The sequence below is a fragment of the Octopus bimaculoides genome, chromosome 5 (assembly GCF_046866305.1).
Source record: "Octopus bimaculoides isolate indiv1 chromosome 5, ASM4686630v1, whole genome shotgun sequence".
Lineage (NCBI taxonomy): Eukaryota > Metazoa > Mollusca > Cephalopoda > Octopoda > Octopodidae > Octopus > Octopus bimaculoides.
In genome coordinates this window covers 122,721,898-122,744,341 of record NC_142932.1, presented here as the reverse complement: position 1 = coordinate 122,744,341, position 22,444 = coordinate 122,721,898, and the positions used below count along the sequence as shown (strand labels likewise).

At 38.1% G+C, this 22,444-nt stretch overlaps 1 protein-coding gene across 1 annotated transcript in view; it reads right to left on the bottom strand.

Annotated features, from left to right (window-relative positions):
- Nucleotides 1-13,131: 13,131 nt before the first annotated feature.
- The window catches only part of LOC106868703 (uncharacterized), a 20,554-nt gene continuing 11,241 nt past the window's right edge, over nucleotides 13,132-22,444 (bottom strand). Inside the window, exons 7-9 of the mRNA XM_014914090.3 lie at nucleotides 20,981-21,132; nucleotides 19,312-19,364; nucleotides 13,132-16,258 (exon numbers count right to left, since the gene is read on the bottom strand). Of these exons, the coding sequence (XP_014769576.2) occupies nucleotides 15,348-16,258; nucleotides 19,312-19,364; nucleotides 20,981-21,132 (1,116 nt within the window). The 3' untranslated portion in view covers nucleotides 13,132-15,347. The remainder of the gene's footprint in view (nucleotides 16,259-19,311; nucleotides 19,365-20,980; nucleotides 21,133-22,444) is intronic.

The window sequence follows — 22,444 nt, the reverse complement described above, 5'->3', positions numbered from 1 at the left end:
CACGCACACACATACACACAAACACACATACACACACACACTTCATCAAGGGATTCTCTCCAAAATTGAATGTTTGAAGGTAAAGTGGAAAATTTGGATTTTTTATTCCAAATGTGGCTCATCTCTACAAATGTTCAGATATATCTAGGTGTAGTATTGGGATGTTCTAGCTTTACGTATACATATATGTATATATATATTTTTTCATTTTATTTTATTTATTGATTGATTTTTTAAATTGTTAATTTGCAAATATACTAATGTTTTTTCATGCAGAACTGCATTTTATCAAAAGAATCCCCTCCAAAAATGAATGTTTGGAGGGGATGACAGTACATTTTGTTTTCTAAATATAACTCAGAGAGGAGAAAAAGAAAGAGGGGAAAAAGAAGGAAAGAGGAAGAAAGAAAGCAAAATTACTTTCAGTGACGACCAAACTGCACCTTCTTTTTTTTTTTTTTTGAAGATGTCACCATCCTTAAACCCATTCCAATACAACGGGGTAAAGGACTAAATAAATAAATGAATGAATATTTTTTTAATATTTTAAAATGTTTTAGTTGCAAAGCTGCAGTCATGCTGGAGCACCACCATTGACTCAGCTACACCATTATTTGAAACCTTCTCTAATATGTGGCATTTGGTCAATGAGGGAGTTTGATGCTGGTGCCCTCCTCTGTGTTTCCTGCCGTGAGGTAGGCTCGTCTGGAACCCGTAATAGGAAGAGATCCAGTTTTGTCTTAAAGACTCTTACATCCGCACCATGCAGGTCTCTCAGGCATTTTGGAAGGATATTAAAGAGCTATGGGCCCTTGAAGCCCAAGCTGTTGCAGTATCTGGACCTGTATTTTGATGGCGATGCTGGGATCCTTGGCACTATGCAGTTTGAACAACTTTCAATGCCAAAGTTTTGTACAAGGCCTTGTAGGATTTTCCAGATGTATCTCACTGCATATCTCTCCCGCCTTCGTTCCAGGGAGAAGAGTTTTAGTTCTTTCAGTCTTTCCTAGTAGCCTGACATGTTACATCGAGACGATTCTCTTAGTGTAGCTTCGTTGGATTGCTTCGAGTTCGGCCGTGGATATTTTGTTGTGTGGTGACCATAGTTGGGAGCAATAGTTTAAGCGGCTGAGAACGTATGTCCGCCAAAGGACCATCAGTGTCTCCTTTTCTCTTGTTTTGAAAGTTAGGAGCAGCTATCCAGCTAGCCGTCTGCATTTTATTACCAAATCGGTAATATGCTCTTGGAAAGATGCATCATTGCTCATGTCAATGCCCATGTCACGCACTGATTTTGATTCAGGATTTCGATTCCTCATGGGCTAGTGTGTCCTGTCTGCATGTCGTTTAGCTTTGTGTGTTAGTAGCGTAGGGGCTGGAATTTTCCTGCATTAAACTGTATGTTGTTGTCCTCAGCCCACCTGTATATTGCGTCCAACTCTTGTTGCAGATGTGCAATATTTCCAAGGTTTTGTATTGTCTGAGAGAGTTTTGTGTCATCTACATAGCTAGCAAGGGTAGCTATCTAAGCAGCCAAGAGCATGTCTGAGAGGGCCACTATGAAAAGCAGTGGCCCCAAGATATTGCCCTGTGGAACACCACTTGCTATTTGCGTTTGCCCGGAGGTGGCCCCATTGGCCACTACTGTCTGACGTCTATCCTTTAGAAAGTTGCGCAGCCATTCATTGCTCGTGTTCCATTCAGCTGGGGAATAATACACACCACAGAATCTGGGGTACCGGCCTTATGAGCCCATGGCTCAGGAGGGACCCTTGATCCTTTGTTTGACCGTATTAAGTTATAAACACATTATGCAGTTGCCCAGGGGTCAAAAGAGGAAGCCCTCTACACAGTTGTTCAACCTACAAGGAATAGCAACCAAATTTCCCTCAATTCACACCACCCAAGAACAGGACAAGACAGATTAAATCATATAGATTTTCATATAATTGAAAATAGCAGAATGGCCACAGCTGGAGTGTTTTTAGTCCAATATCATCTTAAGGCTAATGGTCCAAGGCTTAAGTATGTTGTAGTTTGCCGTTAATAACTGCTATGAGTTCCTCTGCTTTGCTTTGTCCGGAGTCCAGCAATTCTTTACGGGCCCTGCATTGACCAGGCCTAAACAACAACGACAGAAACAACATAAATATTATTGATATTTTTACTATTGCAAAACTGATAATGTGAGCCATATTTTTCACCGCGATGCATTTCAGAGTCCATCAATAAAATTTTCTTTAAAAATAAATTAGCAATAAAGAAATTAGGATTGAAATTGTGAGAATTGTGGCTGAAACACATATATCAAACAAGCAGGCAAACAACAACAACACTTATAACGGTAACAATAGCGTCAGGATAATTAACAGCAACAGAGCAGTAATATCCTTGCTTCCAATGAAGTGTCAGGTGAAGTAATTAAACTTGTACGAAAGCAGCACGATAAATTATGAGCTTATCAGGTAACGACTGTAAACAGGTAGATAGATAGATAGATAGATAGATAGATAGATAGATAGATAGATAGATAGATGGATGGATGGATGGATGGATGGATGAATGGATGAATGGATGGATGGAGAGAGTGAAAGAGAGATGCAAACATACATACATGCATACATAGACAGGCAGGCATGCAGGCAGGCAGGCAGGCAGGTAGGTAGGTAGGTAGGTAGGTAGGCATACAGACAGACAGACAGACAGACAGATAGATAGATAGATAGATAGATAGATAGATAGATAGATAGATGAATGAATGATCGGATAGGTAGGTACGTATGTATGAACGTACGTATATACATATATATAGACTGACAGACAGATAGATTGAAAAACGTGTGTGTGTGTGTGTGTGTGTGTGTGTGTGTGTGTGTGTGTCTGTCTGTCTGTCTGTGTGTGTGCGTGTGCGTGGCAAAAATCTGCATAAAACACGCCATTATCGAAGTCAATTCCAGAAAACAGCTGCTGAAGAGAAATTTATGTCAAAGTTTCTGGTTTTCCTTGGCCGTTTCTTTTCAGCTTTATTTTCTCTGTTCAATTTTTCCCATATAATATATATACCTCTGTGTGTGTGTGTGTGTGTGTGTGTGTGTGTGTGTGTGTGTGTGTGTGTGTGGTCTCTATTGCTCAGCCTCAGATCAATCTTGATCGAGCAGACCTACGACCAAAGGCATTCTAGCCGTGACCATCCCAACGCTTACCAATACGCGAGGGAACTTACAACCGTATCATCCAGTGTGTCCTTTTTCTCAGATGGCAAGGTTTTAATTTCTTAGGAATTTCGGCTGATGTTTCTAGCAGAATGAGTGACCACCTAGAGGTTGCCTCATATTTAGTCATTGCTAGAAGTCATGGTAGCGAAATAATGGAGACACTTCTCTCTTCCTCTCTCTCTCTCTCTCTCTCTCTCTCTCTCTCTCTCTCTCTCTCTCTCTCTCTCTCTCTCTCTCTCTCTTCTCTCTCTCTCTCTCTCTCTCTCTGACTGCGGCCATGCTGGAGCACCGCCTTTAGCCGAACAAATCTACCCCCATAACTTGTTCTTTGTAAGCCTAGTACTTATTCTATCGGTCTATTTTGCCGAACCGCTAAGTTACGGGGCGTGAACACACCAGCATCGGTTGTCAAGCGATAGTGGGGGGACAAACACAGACGCACAAACATATACACGTATATATATAGCTATATATATGATAAGAATATTAGTGATAAGAATCCAAATTTACAGGGAAAATTCAATTTAATTTATCAAAATTAAAATTAAATTAAATTTCACAACATATAATATATAAATATATAATTTAGAGAAAAGACCACAATTATTGAATTCATCCATGAAAATCCACAGTGACATATAGAAAAATTTAATAAGTACATACACTAAAAAGACCTATAATAAAAATACAAAGTAATAAATATTAAAATAATAAAATAATATATATATATATATATATATATATATATACGACGGGCTTCTTTCAGTTTCCGTCTACCAAATCCACTCACAAGGCTTTGGTCGACCCAAGGCTATAGCAGAAGTCACTTGCCCAAGGTGCCACGCAGTGGAACTGAACACGGAACCATGTGGCTGGTAAGCAAGCTACTTACCACACAGCAAGCTCCTGCTGCTGGTTTTTTTTTTTTTTCTTCTTTAGATTTTTCCGTTTTTCTTTCCGAAGAAGAGTTATGCTCGAAACGTCAAACACTCTTTTTTTTTTTCACTGAGCGTGAAACTAATACACTCCATTTGCACGTCCGCTCGTTTGTTATTTTTATTTTTTAATGTCCGTTTATTTGATGTGACTCTATTCATCCAAGCTTGGCTTCGCGCTGTATGACATTACCATCATCGACAGCAGAACCAGCAGCACCAACGCCACCACTATCATTATCATTACCACCACCACAATCACCTCTACCATAATGCTGTCACCACCACCGCCGCCGCCATCATCATTATCACTTGCACCTCCACCACCACCAACACCTCCATCATCATCATCAACAGCGCTACCGCCACCGTCCCACGACTATCATCAGTAACATGAATGAAAAGAACGGCAACAGCAGCAACAAACCGCCGGAGTGTGAAGACAAATTTTGGTAGAAAAATAAATAAATAAATAAATAAATAAATAAATAAATTTGCAGAAAATGAAAATGAGACGAAATCATACGTTCTCGCCTGGTAATTAATGAAGTAATTAAAGTACATGACATTCTTTAACCAAAAAGAAAAAAATGGGTAAAACGAAAGAAAATTATTACCCTGCATGTACTACAATTTTGTCACACAGTCGAAAATCAATAACTTTGTTTGAAGCGTCTGGTGAGGGAGAGAAAGAGAGAGAGAGACAGACACAGAGAAAGAGAGAGGGAGGAGAGAGAGAGAGAGAGAGAGTGACTTTCTTCGCTCATCACCTCAGAAGGAAAACAGAATTCTTTCCGTTGACTGAGTTTTCCATTCTTTCTTTCTGTCACCAACATCACCAGACATAACCATATGCTGGAGCGTGTCTGTGTCTAGGTCTGGGTGTGCACATTTATGCGCGCACGCGTGTGTGATTATATATATATATATATATATATATATATATATATGTGTGCTAACTTTAGGTCGGTTATAATATGTTTCTGACATATTTCAACCTCTAAACGCAGAGTCACTATTGCAGAGAAAATAATTTTTTCTTATGGTAAATAAGGTGTAAAAACAGCTTATCAGTCTAGTGCTTCCCCCTGCTGGATTCCCAGACGCATTCCTAGCTCTTCAGCTATTATCAAGGGGAAATGCGGAAGAAAGGTAACTCTTTAAAGCTTGATACTTATTCTGTCCTTTCCTTTTATCGAACCGCTACGTTACGGGAACGTAAACACACCAACACCGGTTATCAAGCAGTGGGAGGAGACAAACACAGACGCAAAGATATTTATGTATATATTTGCGACTGACTTCCACACAGTTTCCGTCTACAAATCCACTCACACGGATCTGGTCAACCCGACACTATAGTAGAAGGCACTTATCCAAAGTGCCACGCAGTGGGACTGAACCCAGAACGATGTGCATGAGAAACTAACTTCTTACCACACAGCCACGCCTGTGCCAGCTCCAAATTATAAAGATCCATAGCTCATCTGACAAAATATTTCAACATTATGTACATTATTTACATTTGACAGATGTTTGTCCTCATCTTGTTTGTTGTTAACACAACGTTTCAGCTGATATACCCTCCAGCCTTCATCAGGTGTCTTGGGAAAATTTCGAATCTGGGTTCTCATTCCTAAGGTATTTTGCGATGTTGTTGTTGTTGTTGTTGTTATTATTCAAGTCACTGCCTGGAATCGAACTCGGAATCTTGGGGTTAGTTAGCCTGCGCTCTTAACCCCTACGCCATATGCCCGTGGGCACATGTGAATAATGTACATAATTCCTCATCTCTTAAAAATAGAACCGTAAAATATTTTAACTCCTTATTGTACCCAGAACTATTAACGAGTCAACCATCCACAATACCCTCCATCAAGTTAATTATATCAGCAATTTACAATCCATTACTTCGTGAATTACTACGAAAGTTAAATGATCTTATTATGTTATAAATGATATCACATTTCTAACATTACTTATGTATTCTGTATACACGTTTCTTATAGTTGTGTCTCTGTGGTATTTAACTAGATTTATTACGCAATATTTATTTATTCCTATTATTCAAATCCGATCCATTATTACTTAATCACCTGTTCAGTTAACCATCGAACAGTTTATTAACCATTAAAATTTCTCTCTATAACCATAATGCTACATGTGTGCCCGTGAGCATTATATATATATACACACACACGTATACATGTCTATACATATACATCTCTAATATATATATGTATATATATATATATATATATATATATATATATATATATATATATATATATATATATATATATATATATATATATATATATATATATAGGTGTATGTATGTGTGTATTTATGTATGTATGTATGTATGTATAGATAGATAGATAGATAGATAGATAGATAGATAGATAGATAGATAGATAGATAGATAGATAGATACTGTTCCGAAATCTCATTAATCGTATAATCTTCCATAAATTATATATCCCTCGTTATCAAATTTAAGTTAATCTTCAACGAATCTTTATAATACGCATCTAAAATCAATAACATTGCATAATTATATAAGCATTGCTATTCATAGTTGGCAAACTGTTCAATTGATAGCAAGGATATATCTCAGCGTTGATAATGAATTTCTCCACACCAAATTAAAACACAAAGTTTACTTATCATTAAATGAGGTTAAGATAAACTCTTTAAAACCTGCATTTCATTTACATAATGGAAGAGCCATTCTAGATATTCAGAGAAGTTAAATTTATGTTATTTCAAGAATTGTCAAAATTTTCGTCGCACATCTGTGGCCTGATCAATGACAGGTTCTACTGCAAACTAAAGTCTGTAAACCTGATCTTTGTTTCAAATTCGTTTCTCGCCTGTCATGTAAATCTTCTAGTCTTTCTTTTGTATTCTTCGTTTACTTGTTTCAGTCCTGGGACTGCGGCCATTCTGGGCCAACGCCTTGACGGATTTAGTCGAACAAATCGACTCCAGCACTTATTATTAAGCCTGATACTAATTCTATCTTTTTATGTTTTCTTTTTTTTTTCCCCCGACCCGTTAGATTTCGGGGGCGTAAACAAACCTGCACCGGTTGTCAAGCAATGCTGAGAGACAAACATAAACGCACACGCACTGTTATGTGGATGTATGTATACGCTCACACACACACACACACACACACACACACACACACACACACATACATATATATGAACGTATATACATACATGTACATATATATGCATATACTCATATATTGTTTATATATATATATATATATATATATATATATATATATATATATATATATATATATATATATATATATATATATATATATATATATATATATATATAAGTAAATAAATGGAGTTAAACGCAGATGTTATTCAAATTCTCTTTCTTTCATGATGAGGAGATTATATTATTTTATATCATTTATTCTTTTGGAATAAAACCAATGTTGTCTTCGAAACATATGTTGAAAGTAAAAGAATTTGAATAACATCTGCGTTCAACTCCATTTATTTACTTATACTATACAAATTACTGCACATCAACACGGAGTTTCTACCGTTGAATTGGTCGCTACATCCTTGTTACTTAAGTGAATTTTGCTATCCTGGTGACTGTTTATTGAATTTTCCGTGTTAACTGTAAACAAAGGATAATTCATTCATCCATTATATATATATATATATATATATATATATATATATATATATATATATATATATATATACGAGCAAACACGCGAACTTACTTCGTCCCGCTTCCAGTTCGTTGCTTCACAGCGTTCTATATACACATATTTTTTCACGTCTGGCCGTATAGCCTTTTCCGTTTGTTTTCCTGTCTTGTTTTCTGTCCGCCACTACATTCCTCCATGGTACAAATTTAATTTGTGTATGCAAATTTAATTTGTGGTTCGTGGGAAGAGCCATTTTAACGATGCGTCTTGCCCTAACTCTTCGAAACGCCTGTGTTAGAATGGGTGTAGCTGATGAAGGAAAATGTTCTCTATGTAGCCTGTGTGTGTTCTGTACTCTGGTTATTATTATCTTTTTGTCTACATTTTGCTTGCAATGTCCTGTACCCAGATATGCATCTATATATACAGGTAGACCTAGGTGAGTTGATTGTATTGTTTTACAGCATTTTTATTCCCTCCGGAATAATCTCAATGCTTTCTTCGAAACATATGTTGGAAGTATAAATGATATGAATAACAACTGCATTTGACTCCATTTCTTAATCTATCCATGTTATAAATAAACATTTCAGTTAACCTTGGAATTTCTACCTTTATAAGTAGATTGTAATATCCTTGGCACTTATGTGAATTTTTGCAATCCTAGTAATTATTTGTTTATTTATTTTTCCTTGTTATTTGTGCACATTGAATAAATATACATACACACACACACACACATATATATATATATATATATATATATATATATATGTACGTGTGTATGTAAATATATATATATATATATATATATATACACATATATATACGTATATGCATACATATGTACGTGTATATGTGTGTACATACAAACTTACTTACATACATACAAACAAACGGTGAGGTGCTGAAAAGTTCTTGGCCTTAAGCGTGTCTTAAAAGGCCTGAGTGGAGGCCCAGCCTTCAGAGTTCTTTTCCGGGGCTTAGAAAGACTGAAGGGCCGCTGTAATGAGTGTGTGAACCTAAAAGGGGAATATGTTAGATAAGATCATAATTAACTGATCTTCCTGTATTTTCTTTTACCCAGGAACTTTTCAGTACCTCTTCGTACATATATACACATACACACACACACTTATCTATATTATATATCTATATTATATATATATATATATATATATAACGTATTGTGTCTACAAGAACATTATCCAATGTCATTTTTCACCCACTTTTAGCAGGTCGACCGACATGGCAGACGATCTATTGTTGTCTACGAATCCCAAATCTCTCTTGATCGAGCCGTCTTATAGCCAAAGACAACTCATCCTTTTTCAGATACAATGTATCCAAGACTAGAATGTCTTATAAGGCGGCGAGCTGGTAGAATCGTTAGCATGCCGGGCGAAATGCTTAGCGGTATTTCGTCTGCCGCTACGTTCTGAGTTCAAATTCTGCCGTGGTCGACTTTGCCTTTCATCCTTTCGAGGTCGATAAATTAAGTACCAGTTACGAACTGGAGTCGATGTAATCGACTTAATCCCTTTGTCTGTCCTTGTTTGTCTATCCCTTTGTGGGCAGTAAAGAAATAAGAAACGTTAGCACGCCAGGCGAAATGCTTAGCGGTATTTCGTCTGTCTTTACGTTCTGAGTTCAAATTCCGCCGAGGTCGACTGCCTTTCATCTATTCGGAGTCGATAAATTAATTACCAGTTGCGTACTGGAGTCGATCTAATCGACTTTCCCTCTCCCCAAAAATGTCCAGCCTTGTGCCTAGAGTAGAAAAGATTATTTAATGTCTTTCTTTCTTCTTAAGTTAGTAGAATGATTATATATAAAAACAAAAAATTAACTTCCATGCCAGTAAAGAACATGGATGTCACTTATTTGAATGCTTATAAATCTAGCTCGCTTTAAAGGGACGAAACCTACGTATATACAAATTATCTCCCTTAGATTAGTAATTTGTGTTTTACATTACCTGGATTTAATTCAATCTTGGAATTTGAGTGTAAATACGATTTCCTTTAAATATTCTTTCAAGAGAAGCCGGCGGTGAGTATGATAGAATTCTTAGAGCCTCAGCAGTTGCTACTGCGTTTTTATAATGTCTCCAGATTCAAAGTCTATGTAACTGACTCTTCGCTTTTAGCCAGTTTAAAAGTTCATGCTTATGTAATGAATATTCTTTTGAATACAAAAAGCATCCTATAGTTGAAAGTCTGCTAGAACAAATATCCCCAGACCTATGCAAGCATGGAAAAAATGGATCCGCATCTTCGTCATCTTTTAATGCCAGTTTTCCATGCTAGCATCGGCTGGATGTTAAAACAATGATTTAAATAATTCATTTAATAGAACTCAATACTAATCCAGAGCATCGGATTAGTGGATTTGTTAGGTATTTGATGGGATATTTTTACTATTTATTCCGCCTGTCATAAGAAAACCATGACCCTTTGGTCAGGAGTTGACAACTTGGAAGTGGAGAAAGAAAACTGAAAAATGCCAAAAGACCCTTAACAGGTTGGCAAATCATGAGGTATATTACCAATTATGATTTAAACCTCAAAATGATAATTAACCCAGGTAAATGGAGAGTACTTTTTGTTTATTTGTCAATAACAATTTTTTAGAAAAAACAGCACATCATGGATGATGAGAAAATGTTTTTATATTGAACTAGATACAAAAACAGCATCTTTAAATCCCTCAGTCAATCGGTAATCAATGTCACTGGTAGAAATATTGAAGAAATAGCAAATAAGTTTGTTGTGATGGAAAATGGATCCTACTACACCAACCCATGCACGCATGGAAAACGGACGTTAAACGATATTGATGATGATGATGATGAGAGCAGAGGCGTTTTAGCGAAGGTTTTAAATGCAACTTTAAGTCAGAAATTTGACATACAAGCGCAGGCATGGCTGAGTGGTAAGAAGCTTGCTTCCCAACCACATGGTTCCAGGTTCAGTCCTACTGCGTGACACCTTGGGCAAGTGTCTTCTATCTTCGTGGCACTCTGTCGGTTACGACGACGAGGGTTCCAGTTGATCCGATCAATGGAACAACATGCTTGTGAAATTAATGTGCAAGCGGCTGAGTACTCCACAGACAAGTGTACCCCTAATGTAGTTCTCGGGTAGATTCAGCGTGACACAGAGTGTGACAAGGTTGGCCCTTTGAAATACTGGTACAAGAGAAAAAAGAAGGAAGAGTGAGAGAAAGTTGTGGTGAAAGAGTGCAGCAGGGATCGCCACCTGCCGGAGCCTCGTGGAGCTGAAGCTGTTTTTGCTCAATAAACACTCACAACGCCCGGTCTGGGAATCGAAACTGCGAGTCCACTGCACCTCCCTTCTACTATAACCTCGAGCCAACCCAAGCCTTGTGTGGATTTGGTAGACAGAAACTGAAAGAAGCCCATCGTATGTGTGTGTGGTACAGAGGAGGGTAATAAAAGTGAGTAATAAACCCCGAGAAGGGAAAGTGTTAGGAGTTATGGGGTGAATATGGAAATATAATGATCAAGTTTCTAAAAATAAACATAGGCAGTTATAAGAAGTCAGAGTGTACTGGCTAAAGTGATACTGGGGATTGATAAATCAGTGAGAAAGAAAAATATGCACATATATATATATATGTATATATATATACGCACGTGAATATAGGCCTGCATACTCACACACACATATATATTAAAAAATAAAGAAATTAAAAAGTCAAATGAGGTTGTTCAATGTTACCTAGGGGTATTTGGTATATGTAATGTGGTTGATTTAGGTTGCATTTAGATCTGTGGTAAAATTTGAAGGTGTGAAAAAAGCAGTGGTTGCATGTACCTAGGGCCTCATTTTACTTATTTAGTAATAGTGAAGAATTATGTTATTTAATATATGGAACACCTCTTTTAGGCATAACTTACAGGCTGAGCATTGACCCTGGTATGGAAGCCCTAATCTATTATGGACCATAAGTTCTACGGAGTATTCCTATTTTTGAAATGATGTGACTGGCAAGGGTTGTGGATTTACTGTTTCTCATATCTAAAAGAATTGAGATGTGCAGAGTATCTCTGTTTAAAGTTTATGATTGACTCTATATATGCTTGTGGAGTTGTGTAGCATGTTGAGGACAGTAAATTTGTAAATTACATTAGACCTTCTGCCGTGGGTTTGTAGAGGGCATATAGTCCTAGGGCAACAGTTACATGGTAGAACATTGTGGGGATTAATCTCAGGAGTGAAGGATGGAATACTGTCTAGGGAGAGGTTAGAGATAGGGGTAGATATATACATATATATAAGTATGTATGTATAAGAAAAGAAAATGGAGAAATCGACAGATAGACATTAACTTATTAACATAGCTCCAATTTCAAACACTGATTTCTTATAACCTACAATTGTTACTATATTCAATTCATTCAAATTACAAATAATTAAGTCAGGAAACTTGACTGCTAACATCTCTTTAAGAGGTAAAAATCCTCATAATAATAATAATATATATATATATAGGTATGTTGATGCAAACAGGAAAAACAGAACTCAAAATATGTGTGTGTGTATTTTTCAGTTCTATATTTAAGAGATGAGGAATTATGTACATTTGACAGATATCTGTCCTCGTCTTGTTTGTTGTTAACATAACGTTTAAAGCTGATATACCCTCCAGCCTTCATCAAGTTAAAATAATAGACAGAGAACACCACTGGAAAATACGAAAACTAAAAGAGGCAGCACATATGCTAGGACACAACAACCTCCAAAGCAGACCGAGTGCAAATATGAGTAACACGTGGGAACCGGTATTAAGGAAGGATAGGAAAATATTAGATTCATAAACCCTAAAATTCACTCCATAATTACCCATGGGCATATGGCGTAGTGGTTAAAAGCACGGGCTACTAACACCAAGATTCCAAGTTCGATTCAAGGCAGTGACCTGAATAATTATAATATAAATATCAAAAAATACCTTAGGAATACCCAGGTTCGAAATTTCCCCAAAACACCTGATGAAGGCTGGAGGGTATATCAGCCGAAACGTTGTGTTAACAACAAACAAGATGAGGACAAATATTCGTCAAATGTAAATAATGTATAACAGAGTGACTCAAGGTCAGAGTGCTTCATTCGCTGATAGATAAGTGCATGAGAGTCTCAGACATCGAGTCACTCTGTTACTTCTGCTAAATATTAATAAAACTAAATATATATATATATATATTATACATACACATGCGCAGACACACTAAAGTTTGATAAAAGAAACAGGATAGTAGAACTTGAAACATGAATATATATTTTTTATTTAATCAATAGAAGTTACAAAGTTACTCAATGGCTGAGAGTTTTGTACATTCCCACTTCATTACTTTGTAACTCTTGCCAATTAAGTAAATATGTACATATATGCCAGTGCCGCCTGACTGACACCCATGCTGGTGGCACGTAAAAAGTACCATTCAAGCGTGTCCAAAGCCAGTGCCACCTGACTGGCACCCGTAAAAAGCACCCACTAGACTCTCGGAGTGATTGGCATTAAGGGCATCCAGCTGTAGAAACCTTGTCAAATCAGATTGGTGCAGCCTCCTGGTTTGCCAGTTCTCAGTCAAACCCATGCCAGCATGGAAAGCAGATGTTAAACGACGATGATGATGATGATATATATTATGTGGACAAGCAAAAGGGGTACTCATCACACTCGGTAGAGTTACATTTCTTAATAAGTTTGACTCAGCTGCAACATGGTTTCAAATTTTGTGGGTGCATTGGATGAGCCTATTTCATCATAAATTGGAAGAGTGAGGGATTTGAGACAAATTCAAACTAGCTTAAGTTATTGGGCTTCTAATGGTCACCACAGTTTACATAGAGTTGATGGTAAGGAAGTAATACCAGATCTTTTCTTTATTCTTAGGCCCACGTGTTCAGACTGTATGTTGGCAATGAGCTGTCACAGTGTCATGTATTCAATATCAGATCATTCCATTTGGTGCCACACATGATAGGGTGGGGTGTTGTCACAGTTTAGAAGTTCAGTCACTGTTCAGTGGAGCGTTAATACAATAACAGCAGTACTCTTTACTTCAGAGTAACCAGATTTGATAGCATTAGGACAAAATGTTAGGTTAAAATTGAAGCTGGATGACCAACAGGGGTACAGCTGTAGTTTATACAAGTGGCATGGATTAAATACCCTCCCCTTGTGTGGTGGGCAGCCAGTCCTAGAGTGGTATATCTGGATTATCATTATCAGGGCACCTCTGGTGATAACAGTAACATAGTTAATTCGTCTTGTTGATGGATACTGCTGGGAGGTAGAGTATATGTAGTCTTTCAAGGAAACAGAATTGGCAAATGTGAGTTCCAGGTGAGTAAAGTGGGGTCCTGTCAATACTCCATTTGATGTGGGAGAAGTTGTTCTGGAGTATCCAAATGAAGTGGAACACAGAAATGGAATTTTCCTTATCCTGCATGTGGACAAGTGCATATGCTATGTATAACTTCTCTTAAAACGACTGGCTGTGATACTGATGGGGTGAGGGTAGTTCTACAGACTACAGCCTTTGAGAGGCAGGATCATCGCAGTTGGTATTTGGTAGGATTTCGAGTTACAGGTTAGAGCATGAATAGGAGGCTTTATAGGTATTTGTGTTTACTATAGCATGTGATATTTGAAGTGATTTATCTAAGCAAGAGTAAATGACCATTACATTGTGGGGATTGAAGAGCTTATAATGCAAATGGTTTCTTGGAAAATGTCTTGATTAAAGCCAGGAAGCAGAAACCACCTATGTTAGCTGAGACTTCTAGGTTACATGGAGGATTGAACCAGATTTTTTTTTCTGTAACTCATACTGGATTCAGGGGTGGGGTAGGATGTCCTCCATATAGTAACAACTCAATGAATCAACTGGCAGCCAACAATCCTGATATAAATCATGTGTGTGTGCGTGAGTATGCGTGTGTCAGCTCTTGTTTAGACATGACATGATGGTTGTAAAGGAGCATCATCATCCTATAAGCAGAGCTGTTTGTTTCCAACCTTCCATAAAAAGCATGTCTGGCCATGGAGAACTATGACCTTCCTTAGAAACAAGCAAAGGTTACCAATAACAAAAACTCTGCCTCAACATATTCCATCCAATTAGTGCAAGCAGGGAAAAGTGGGTGATAATGATACCCACACACACATATATAAGGAAGCGTAGCCATTGTCGTGGCATTAGTGAAGTAAGGCAAGTGGTAATGGAATATCTTGCAGTTAATGTTTTACCATTCTTTGGATGTTTTTGTTTTTTTTTTTGCAGTTCTCATCATAGTTCAGACTGATACACAGCAAATGTTTACTGTTGGAACAGTTCTCAAGAATTGAGAGGTAATTTTGCAACATCTTGTACAATTGTTCAAGCAAGATCAGACGAATGCAGCTGAACCATGAATATTTATTAAGCAAATTACATCCATCGTTGCTCGTTAATTGAGAGCCTTCTGGTATTTAAGAATTAAAATTTGGATTGTTAGTCCCAGTATTAACATTTCCTGCTTGTTGAGGAGGCCACTGGTTGGTATTGGGAAGAAATCTTTGTGTCTGAGCAAAAGAATTTTGAGTCCAGCTTGGTGCATTTGGAGGAGGGTTGTTTGGGAGTGTGGCAGATGGTTGGCTCATGGAGTTTGAGGAGGAGCTATTCAAAATATTTGGTGGGGGAACGCTAAAAGGATTTGGGGGAAGACTGTTAGGATTAGAAGACCAATTGGTAGGCCAGTTTGAAGACCAGGTATTAGGATTAATTTGAGATGAGCCATGAGGGATATTTTGTGCTGAAATGTTAGGAGTATTTTGAGACCAACTATTAGGATTATTTTGGGTCCAACTATTCAGTGCAGGCCAGTTATTAGGGGTCATTTGAGTTGAACTGTTTGGGGTATTTTGGAATGAAGTGTTAGGATTATTTTGGGACCAATTATTTGGAGCATTCAAGGACCAGTTATTTGGGGTATTCTGAGACCAATTATTTGGGGTACTTTGAGACCAGCTGTTTGGGGTACCTTGAGACCAACTGTTTGGGGTACCTTGAGACCAACTGTTTGGGGTACCTTGAGACCAACTGTTTGGGGTTCTTGGCCATTTGTTAGGACCATTTGTAGAAGGCCAGTTATTGGTCCCAGTTTGGCCCCAACTGTTTGCAGGATTTGAGGGCCACTGGTTAGGGGGATTTGTGGACCAATTGTTAGGTGGATTTGGAGGTCTGTTGCCATAGGTGTTAGGAAACCTATTGTTAGAGGCTTCAAAAGATTGAGGTCTTGGTTCTTTTGGTGGCCAACTGGTATAAGCATTAGAATGCCAATTGTTGATTTGTTGTGGCTTGGATCCTTGATCATTTCGGTGGCCTTGATGAGTGAAACCCTCTGAAAAAAAAAATTTTTAAAGTATAAAATAAAAAATAAAATAATAATAATAATATTAATAACAACAACAATAACAATAGTACATTATTTTGTCTTGGTATAAAAGATGGGCTACAACAAATATTCTGCTTAATACCACTGATTTGCTTGTCAGTTGTTTGACCTTAAGTAGTTGAGCATGTCCCTTGGTGGCTGACGATATGTGCATCTCTGATCATGAGCAGAAGTAGTGGGGGAGCATCATAACCATGTGTTGAGAGGAATTCTTTGGGGTTTGAATAATTCACCTTTGGAAACATGGGTGTTTTGCTCAACATCCTTAAACAAACCTTATTCAGGGACCTTTTGAGCGGGATGGGTGACTCACCCTGAAGAAAATAATTCTAACTGGGACCCACCTGCGAGGTCATGCGCTGTTTATCTTGATATGGGATCACCATGTCGCACACATATGGTTGTGATGCATGTGCCTGGTGTACCCTTATCAGACGGGTAGTCATGATGGGTATAATGGGCTTCATATATTTTACCCCAGTGTCACTTTGATGGCATGCACTGCTCTCTCACTCAATAATAATAATAATGGTAGACATTAGTACATGAGCTATTGTACCAAATCCAGCTAATAAGTGTTTCATTAACCTGAGAAGAATATAAAGGCAAGAATACGTTATGGCAGGATTTGCAACCAGAAAATAGAGGGACACAAATGAATAGTGTTAGAGGTTTCATCAGATACATTATTTACATTTGACGGATATTTGTCCTCATCTTGTTTGTTGCTAACACAACGTTTCGGCTGATATACCCTCCAGCCTTCATCAGGTGTCTTGGGGAAATTTCGAACCTGGGTTCTCATTCCTAATGATGTTACTATTATTATATTATTATTATTAATACTATTAATCAGGTCGCTGCCGTGAATCGAACTCGGAACCTTGGGGTTAGTAGCCCGTGCTCTTAACCACTACGCCATATGCCCGTGGGCAATTATGGAGTGAATAATAGTATTAATAATAATAATATAATAATAGTAACATCGTTAGGAATGAGAACCCAGGTTCGAAATTTCCCCAAGACACCTGATGAAGGCTGGAGGGTGTATCAGCCGAAACGTTGTGTAAGCAACAAACATGATGAGGACAAATATCCGTCAAATGTAAATAATGTAAATAATGTAAATAATTCCTCATCTCTTAAATATAGAACTGTTTCATCAGATGTTCTACCATTTGTTCCATTACACACTCGACTTCTTCACTGTCTGTGACACACTTTTAGAATAGGTACACCATCACCTCGCATGTCACAAAAGGTGACCAAACGGGCTGGCGGCAACAAGGACATCAGAAAACCCTGTCAATCTCCATGCCAGCAAGGTAAGGCAGATAAAAAAAACGATAGGTTATCTCCCCTGGCACAGCTGCAAACTTAACCATCCATCCAGATCTTCTCATTTTCTCTTATAATCGTCCTCTTGTAAATTCAAAACTACGTCCTAATACCTTCTTACCACAATGTATATCTCACTTTCCAGTTACGCCCATCCACCCTTACATCACACACAGAATATACAACAGCCATGTATCTTCTCTACTGCAAGACACCCATTCTAGTCTGTCCCACTCAAAACTTGGCCTAAAGCCACACCTTTCTCTCGACCGCACCTCCGTTCAGTTAAGGGGGTTTTGTATCTCTGGAGTTAGATAGTGACTTCATGGCAATGCCATGAAAACAGCCCCCAGTACACTCAGTAAAGTGGTTGGTATGAAGAAGGGCATCAAGCAGTAGAAACCACACTGGGGTTCTATGCAGTTCTCTGGTTCATCAGATCCTGTCAAATGACCCAACCCATGCCAGCCTGGAAGATGAACTTTAAATGGTGACAATGATGATGATGACAATGAATACAAGTAAAAGACCAACAAGCTTCGTGTGGAGGGTCAAATCTTGTCAAATTAACAGCCATATAATATTCTTACTGTTGTTATTCGCTCCCATGCCAGTGGCACGTAAAAAGCACCATTTCAGTACGATCGTTTCCAGCTTCGCCTTACTGGCACTTGTGCGAGTGGCATGTGAACAAAACATTGGACTGACTACTGTGCAGGTGGCACGTAAAAAACACCAGTTGAGCGTGGCCGTTGCCAGTACTGCCGGACTGGCCCTCGTGCCGGTGGCATGTAAAAAGCCCCCACTACACTCTTGGAGTAGTTGGCGTTAGGAAGGGTATCCAGCTGTAGAAACTCTGCCAAATCAGACTGGAGTCTGGTGTAGCCATCTGCTTCGCCAGTCCTCAGTCAAATCATTCAACCCATGCTAGCATGGAAAGCGGACGTTAAACGATGATGATTACTACCGAGATAGCATGGAAAATGGACATTAAAAGATGATGATGATAAAGCAAATAAGCAGAATCATTTGGAAATCAGACAAAATGATTAGCAGCATTCCTTCCAACTCTTCAAGTTCCGAGTTCAAACCCCACCAAGGCCAACTTTGCCATTCAGTTCTTTCAGTGTCAATAAAAGTATCTGTCAAATACTGGGGTCAACGTAATTGACCACGCCCCAAAATTGCTGGCTTTGTGAAAAAATTTGAAAACATTATTATTATTGGCCAATGCCAGTGCCACCTGACTGGCTCTTATACCAGTGGCACATAAAAAGCATCCACTAAATTCTCGGAGTGGTTGGCATTAGGAAGGGCATCCAACTGTAGAAACATTGCCAGATCAGATTGGAGCCTGGTACAGCCTTCTGGCTTGTTAGTCCTCAGTCAAACTGTCCAACCCACGCCAGCATGGAAAGTGGACGTTAAACGACGATGATGATTACATCCTCCGTAACTTAGCAGTTTAACAAAAGGGACCAATAGAATAAGGGTCAATTTGCTTGGCTAAAACCTTCAAGGTGGTACCCCAGCATGGGCACAGTCAAATGACTGAAACAAGCAAAAGATAAAGGATATGTCTAACATGGCTTATAGTCCAAAGAGGGTAATGACATACAGATAGCATTTATAAGGAGAAAAGAAATAATATTGTACGTTACCAGATTTCTTCTTATAGTTTTTACTGTTCTTCTGCGTTACTGGAGAGTCATTTCTATAAAAAAGATTTTTAAAAGTATCAATAACTGAATTCAAAGAGGAAAAAAAAATATGGTGGCTGTGTGGTAAGAAGTTTGCTTATCAACCACATGGTTCTGGGTTCAGTCCCACTGCATGGCACCTTGGGCAAGTGTCTTCTACTACAGCCCCAGGCCAACCAAAGCCTTGTAAGTGGATCTGGTATATGAAAACTGAAAGAAGGCCATCGTGTATGTGTGTGTGTGTGCGTGTGTGTATATATATATATATATATATATATATATATATATATATATATATATATATATACCATGTACCATGTGGCTGGCAAGCCAGTGACTTACACACACAGCCACTCCTGCACCTATAATAAAAAAAAAATCTAATAGAGTCCATTCATTCATTAATGTTACACTAGTTTTCCATTCTAGCTTGGGTTAGACAAATAGAGGTACTGTTTAGTAGCCAAATGCCTTTCCTGACACTTTTAAAATTTTGTTTGAAGGGAACTCTAATTCCACACAGTTTTGAAAGTTCGAGAATGCTTTATTAACAGAAGCATTGGCTAGCAATTTTATTATGATACTTTTGTATAAGCAAGCAAAACTGTAAACAAAACACAGACAAACGCATAAATACTGTTGACATCATAAGAATTTGAAAACTTAAAAAATGTGAAATAATTCTTTTTTAGGAAGAGTGAATCTCCAAGCGAAATAAAGCTATAAACCAATAGATACACACCACGATTTACAGCTGCAAATGCTTTGACTCACCATCCCTGAAAAATGTATGTATGGTTATGTGTTAAGAAGTTTGCTTCGCAACCACATGTTTCCAGGTTCAGTCCCACTGAGTGGCACCTTGGGCAAGTGTCTTCTACTATAGCCTTGGGCTTATCAGAGCCTTGTGTGTCAATTTGTTAGACAGAAACTGAAAGAACAGTGTAACACTAGGTGTGTGTGGGCGCACTGATATCAATAGTGAACACCATCATCATTATTTTAATGTCTGTTTTCCATGCTGGCATGGGTTGGAAGGCATGTACACCAACATATACAGTAATCCCTCGCCATATCGCGGTTTATTATTTAAGCTTACGTCGATTCCTCTTTGGTGTTGTTTTGCATTCATAATAGAATAAATATATACAAATTATAAAAATAATAAAAAACAAATATACAGTACTGTTTCTACTTCACGGATTTTCACCTATCGCGGCGGGTTTGCAATGAAATACCCGTCACAGTGGAGGGGTTACGGTACCTCGCGTGTAACACTCGTAAATGGGCATTTAGTGCGAAGGGAGGTAACCCATTACATAGAGGGACGTAATTCTAGTTAAACCATTCGACAAATACAGACGCGGACTGGTCTGAGTGATATACCTTATTTTAATGTGTATAAGCAACCCCCGTGTATAAGGAACCCCCTAATTTTGGGGGGCTTAAAATTAGGAAAAAAAGTTTTGTAAGGGATCATAATTTTTAACAAAAAAGGGTTCCTTATACATGTTAAAATATAGTAATTGCTATAATTAACTAAAAATTCTTAAAACAATTGCCCAGCATGGCCGCAGTCCAATGTCCGAAGCCGATAAATAGAACAAGAACAAAATAACAAATTCCTTACTTCAAATAGAATGGATTGTTGGAATTTTTCTTTCGGTGTGCCTGGTTTTTACCTTCCTTGTTCGAATCATCACTTTCAGAATTGTCATCACGAGATTTCTTTTTATTCTTCTTCATCAAACGTTCTTTTTCATCATCAGAATAATCCAAGAACTAAATGTGAAGCAGACAAAACAAGATTTAAGATAAAAAGAAAAAAAGAGAAGAAATGGTAAAGAAATACAAGACCTCATAGAATTTACAAAAGGTTACAGATAACATCAGTTGAACCAGACACAAGAATCACAAAGTTTGGAAATTGTAATTTCATAATTTTTACAGGAATCACTGAAAGACAGAGCTTGAATATTACAGTAATTAACCAGTAACATTAAGCACAGGATATTAATCTGAACAATCACCATTCAAGCATGGTCGTTGCTAGTGCCGCCTGTGTAGCTCCCATGCTGGTGGCACATTAAAAGCACCATTCAAGCACGGTCAATGCCAGTGCCACCAGACTGGTCCCATGCCAGAGGCACGTAAAAAACACCATTTGAGTGTGGTCGTTACCAGTGCTGCCTGTGTGGCTCCCGTGCCGGTGGCACATAAAAAGCACTATTCAAGCATGGTCGATGCCAGTACCGCCTGACTGGAACCCATGCCGGTGGCAAGTAAAAAGCACCCACTACACTCTTGGAGTGGTTGGTGTGAGGAAGAGCATCCAGCTGTAGAAACATTGCCTGATCAGATTGAGCCTGGTGCAGCCTTCTGGCTTGCCAGTCCTTAGTCAAATCATCCAACCCATATCAGCATGGAAAGTGGACATTAAATGATGATGACGACGACCATTGTCGGGTACAGGCATGACTGCATGATAAAAGGAGCTCATTGAGATGAGCTGTCAGATTACTCTGTCAAATGTGATGCTTATTTATTCACATTGTTTGGAATTAATCATGGATTATCTCAAAGTTTCGAGATTTCGATGATGTGATTGTTAAGTTTTAGAATGACATTGTAGGGTTGGTGTGAGAGGTTGAATCTGGCCAATTTGAAAATAAAACAAATAAAATATTGGGTCAGATATGGCAAAATGAGTTGGACCTGTATTGTAGTTCAAAGGGCCAGCCTTGTCACATTTTGTGCAACACTGAATCTCCCTGAGAACTACATTAAGGGTACACTTGTCTGTGGTGTATTTGACCACTGGCACATTAACTTCATGAACAGGCTTTCCATTGATCAGATCAACTGGAAACCTTGTTGTTATAACTGATAGGGAGCTTTAGCAATTAAACCAGTCATATCCAGCCAAAATATTCTGCCTGTTTTATATTCAAACTGGCCAGATCCAACCTCTCGCACCAACCCTTCAATATCATTCTAAAAACTGGCAGTTACCTCATCAAAATCTCAAAGCTACAAGATAATGCATGCTTAATTCAAGCTTGTTAATAAAGAAGCAATACATTTGACAAAATAA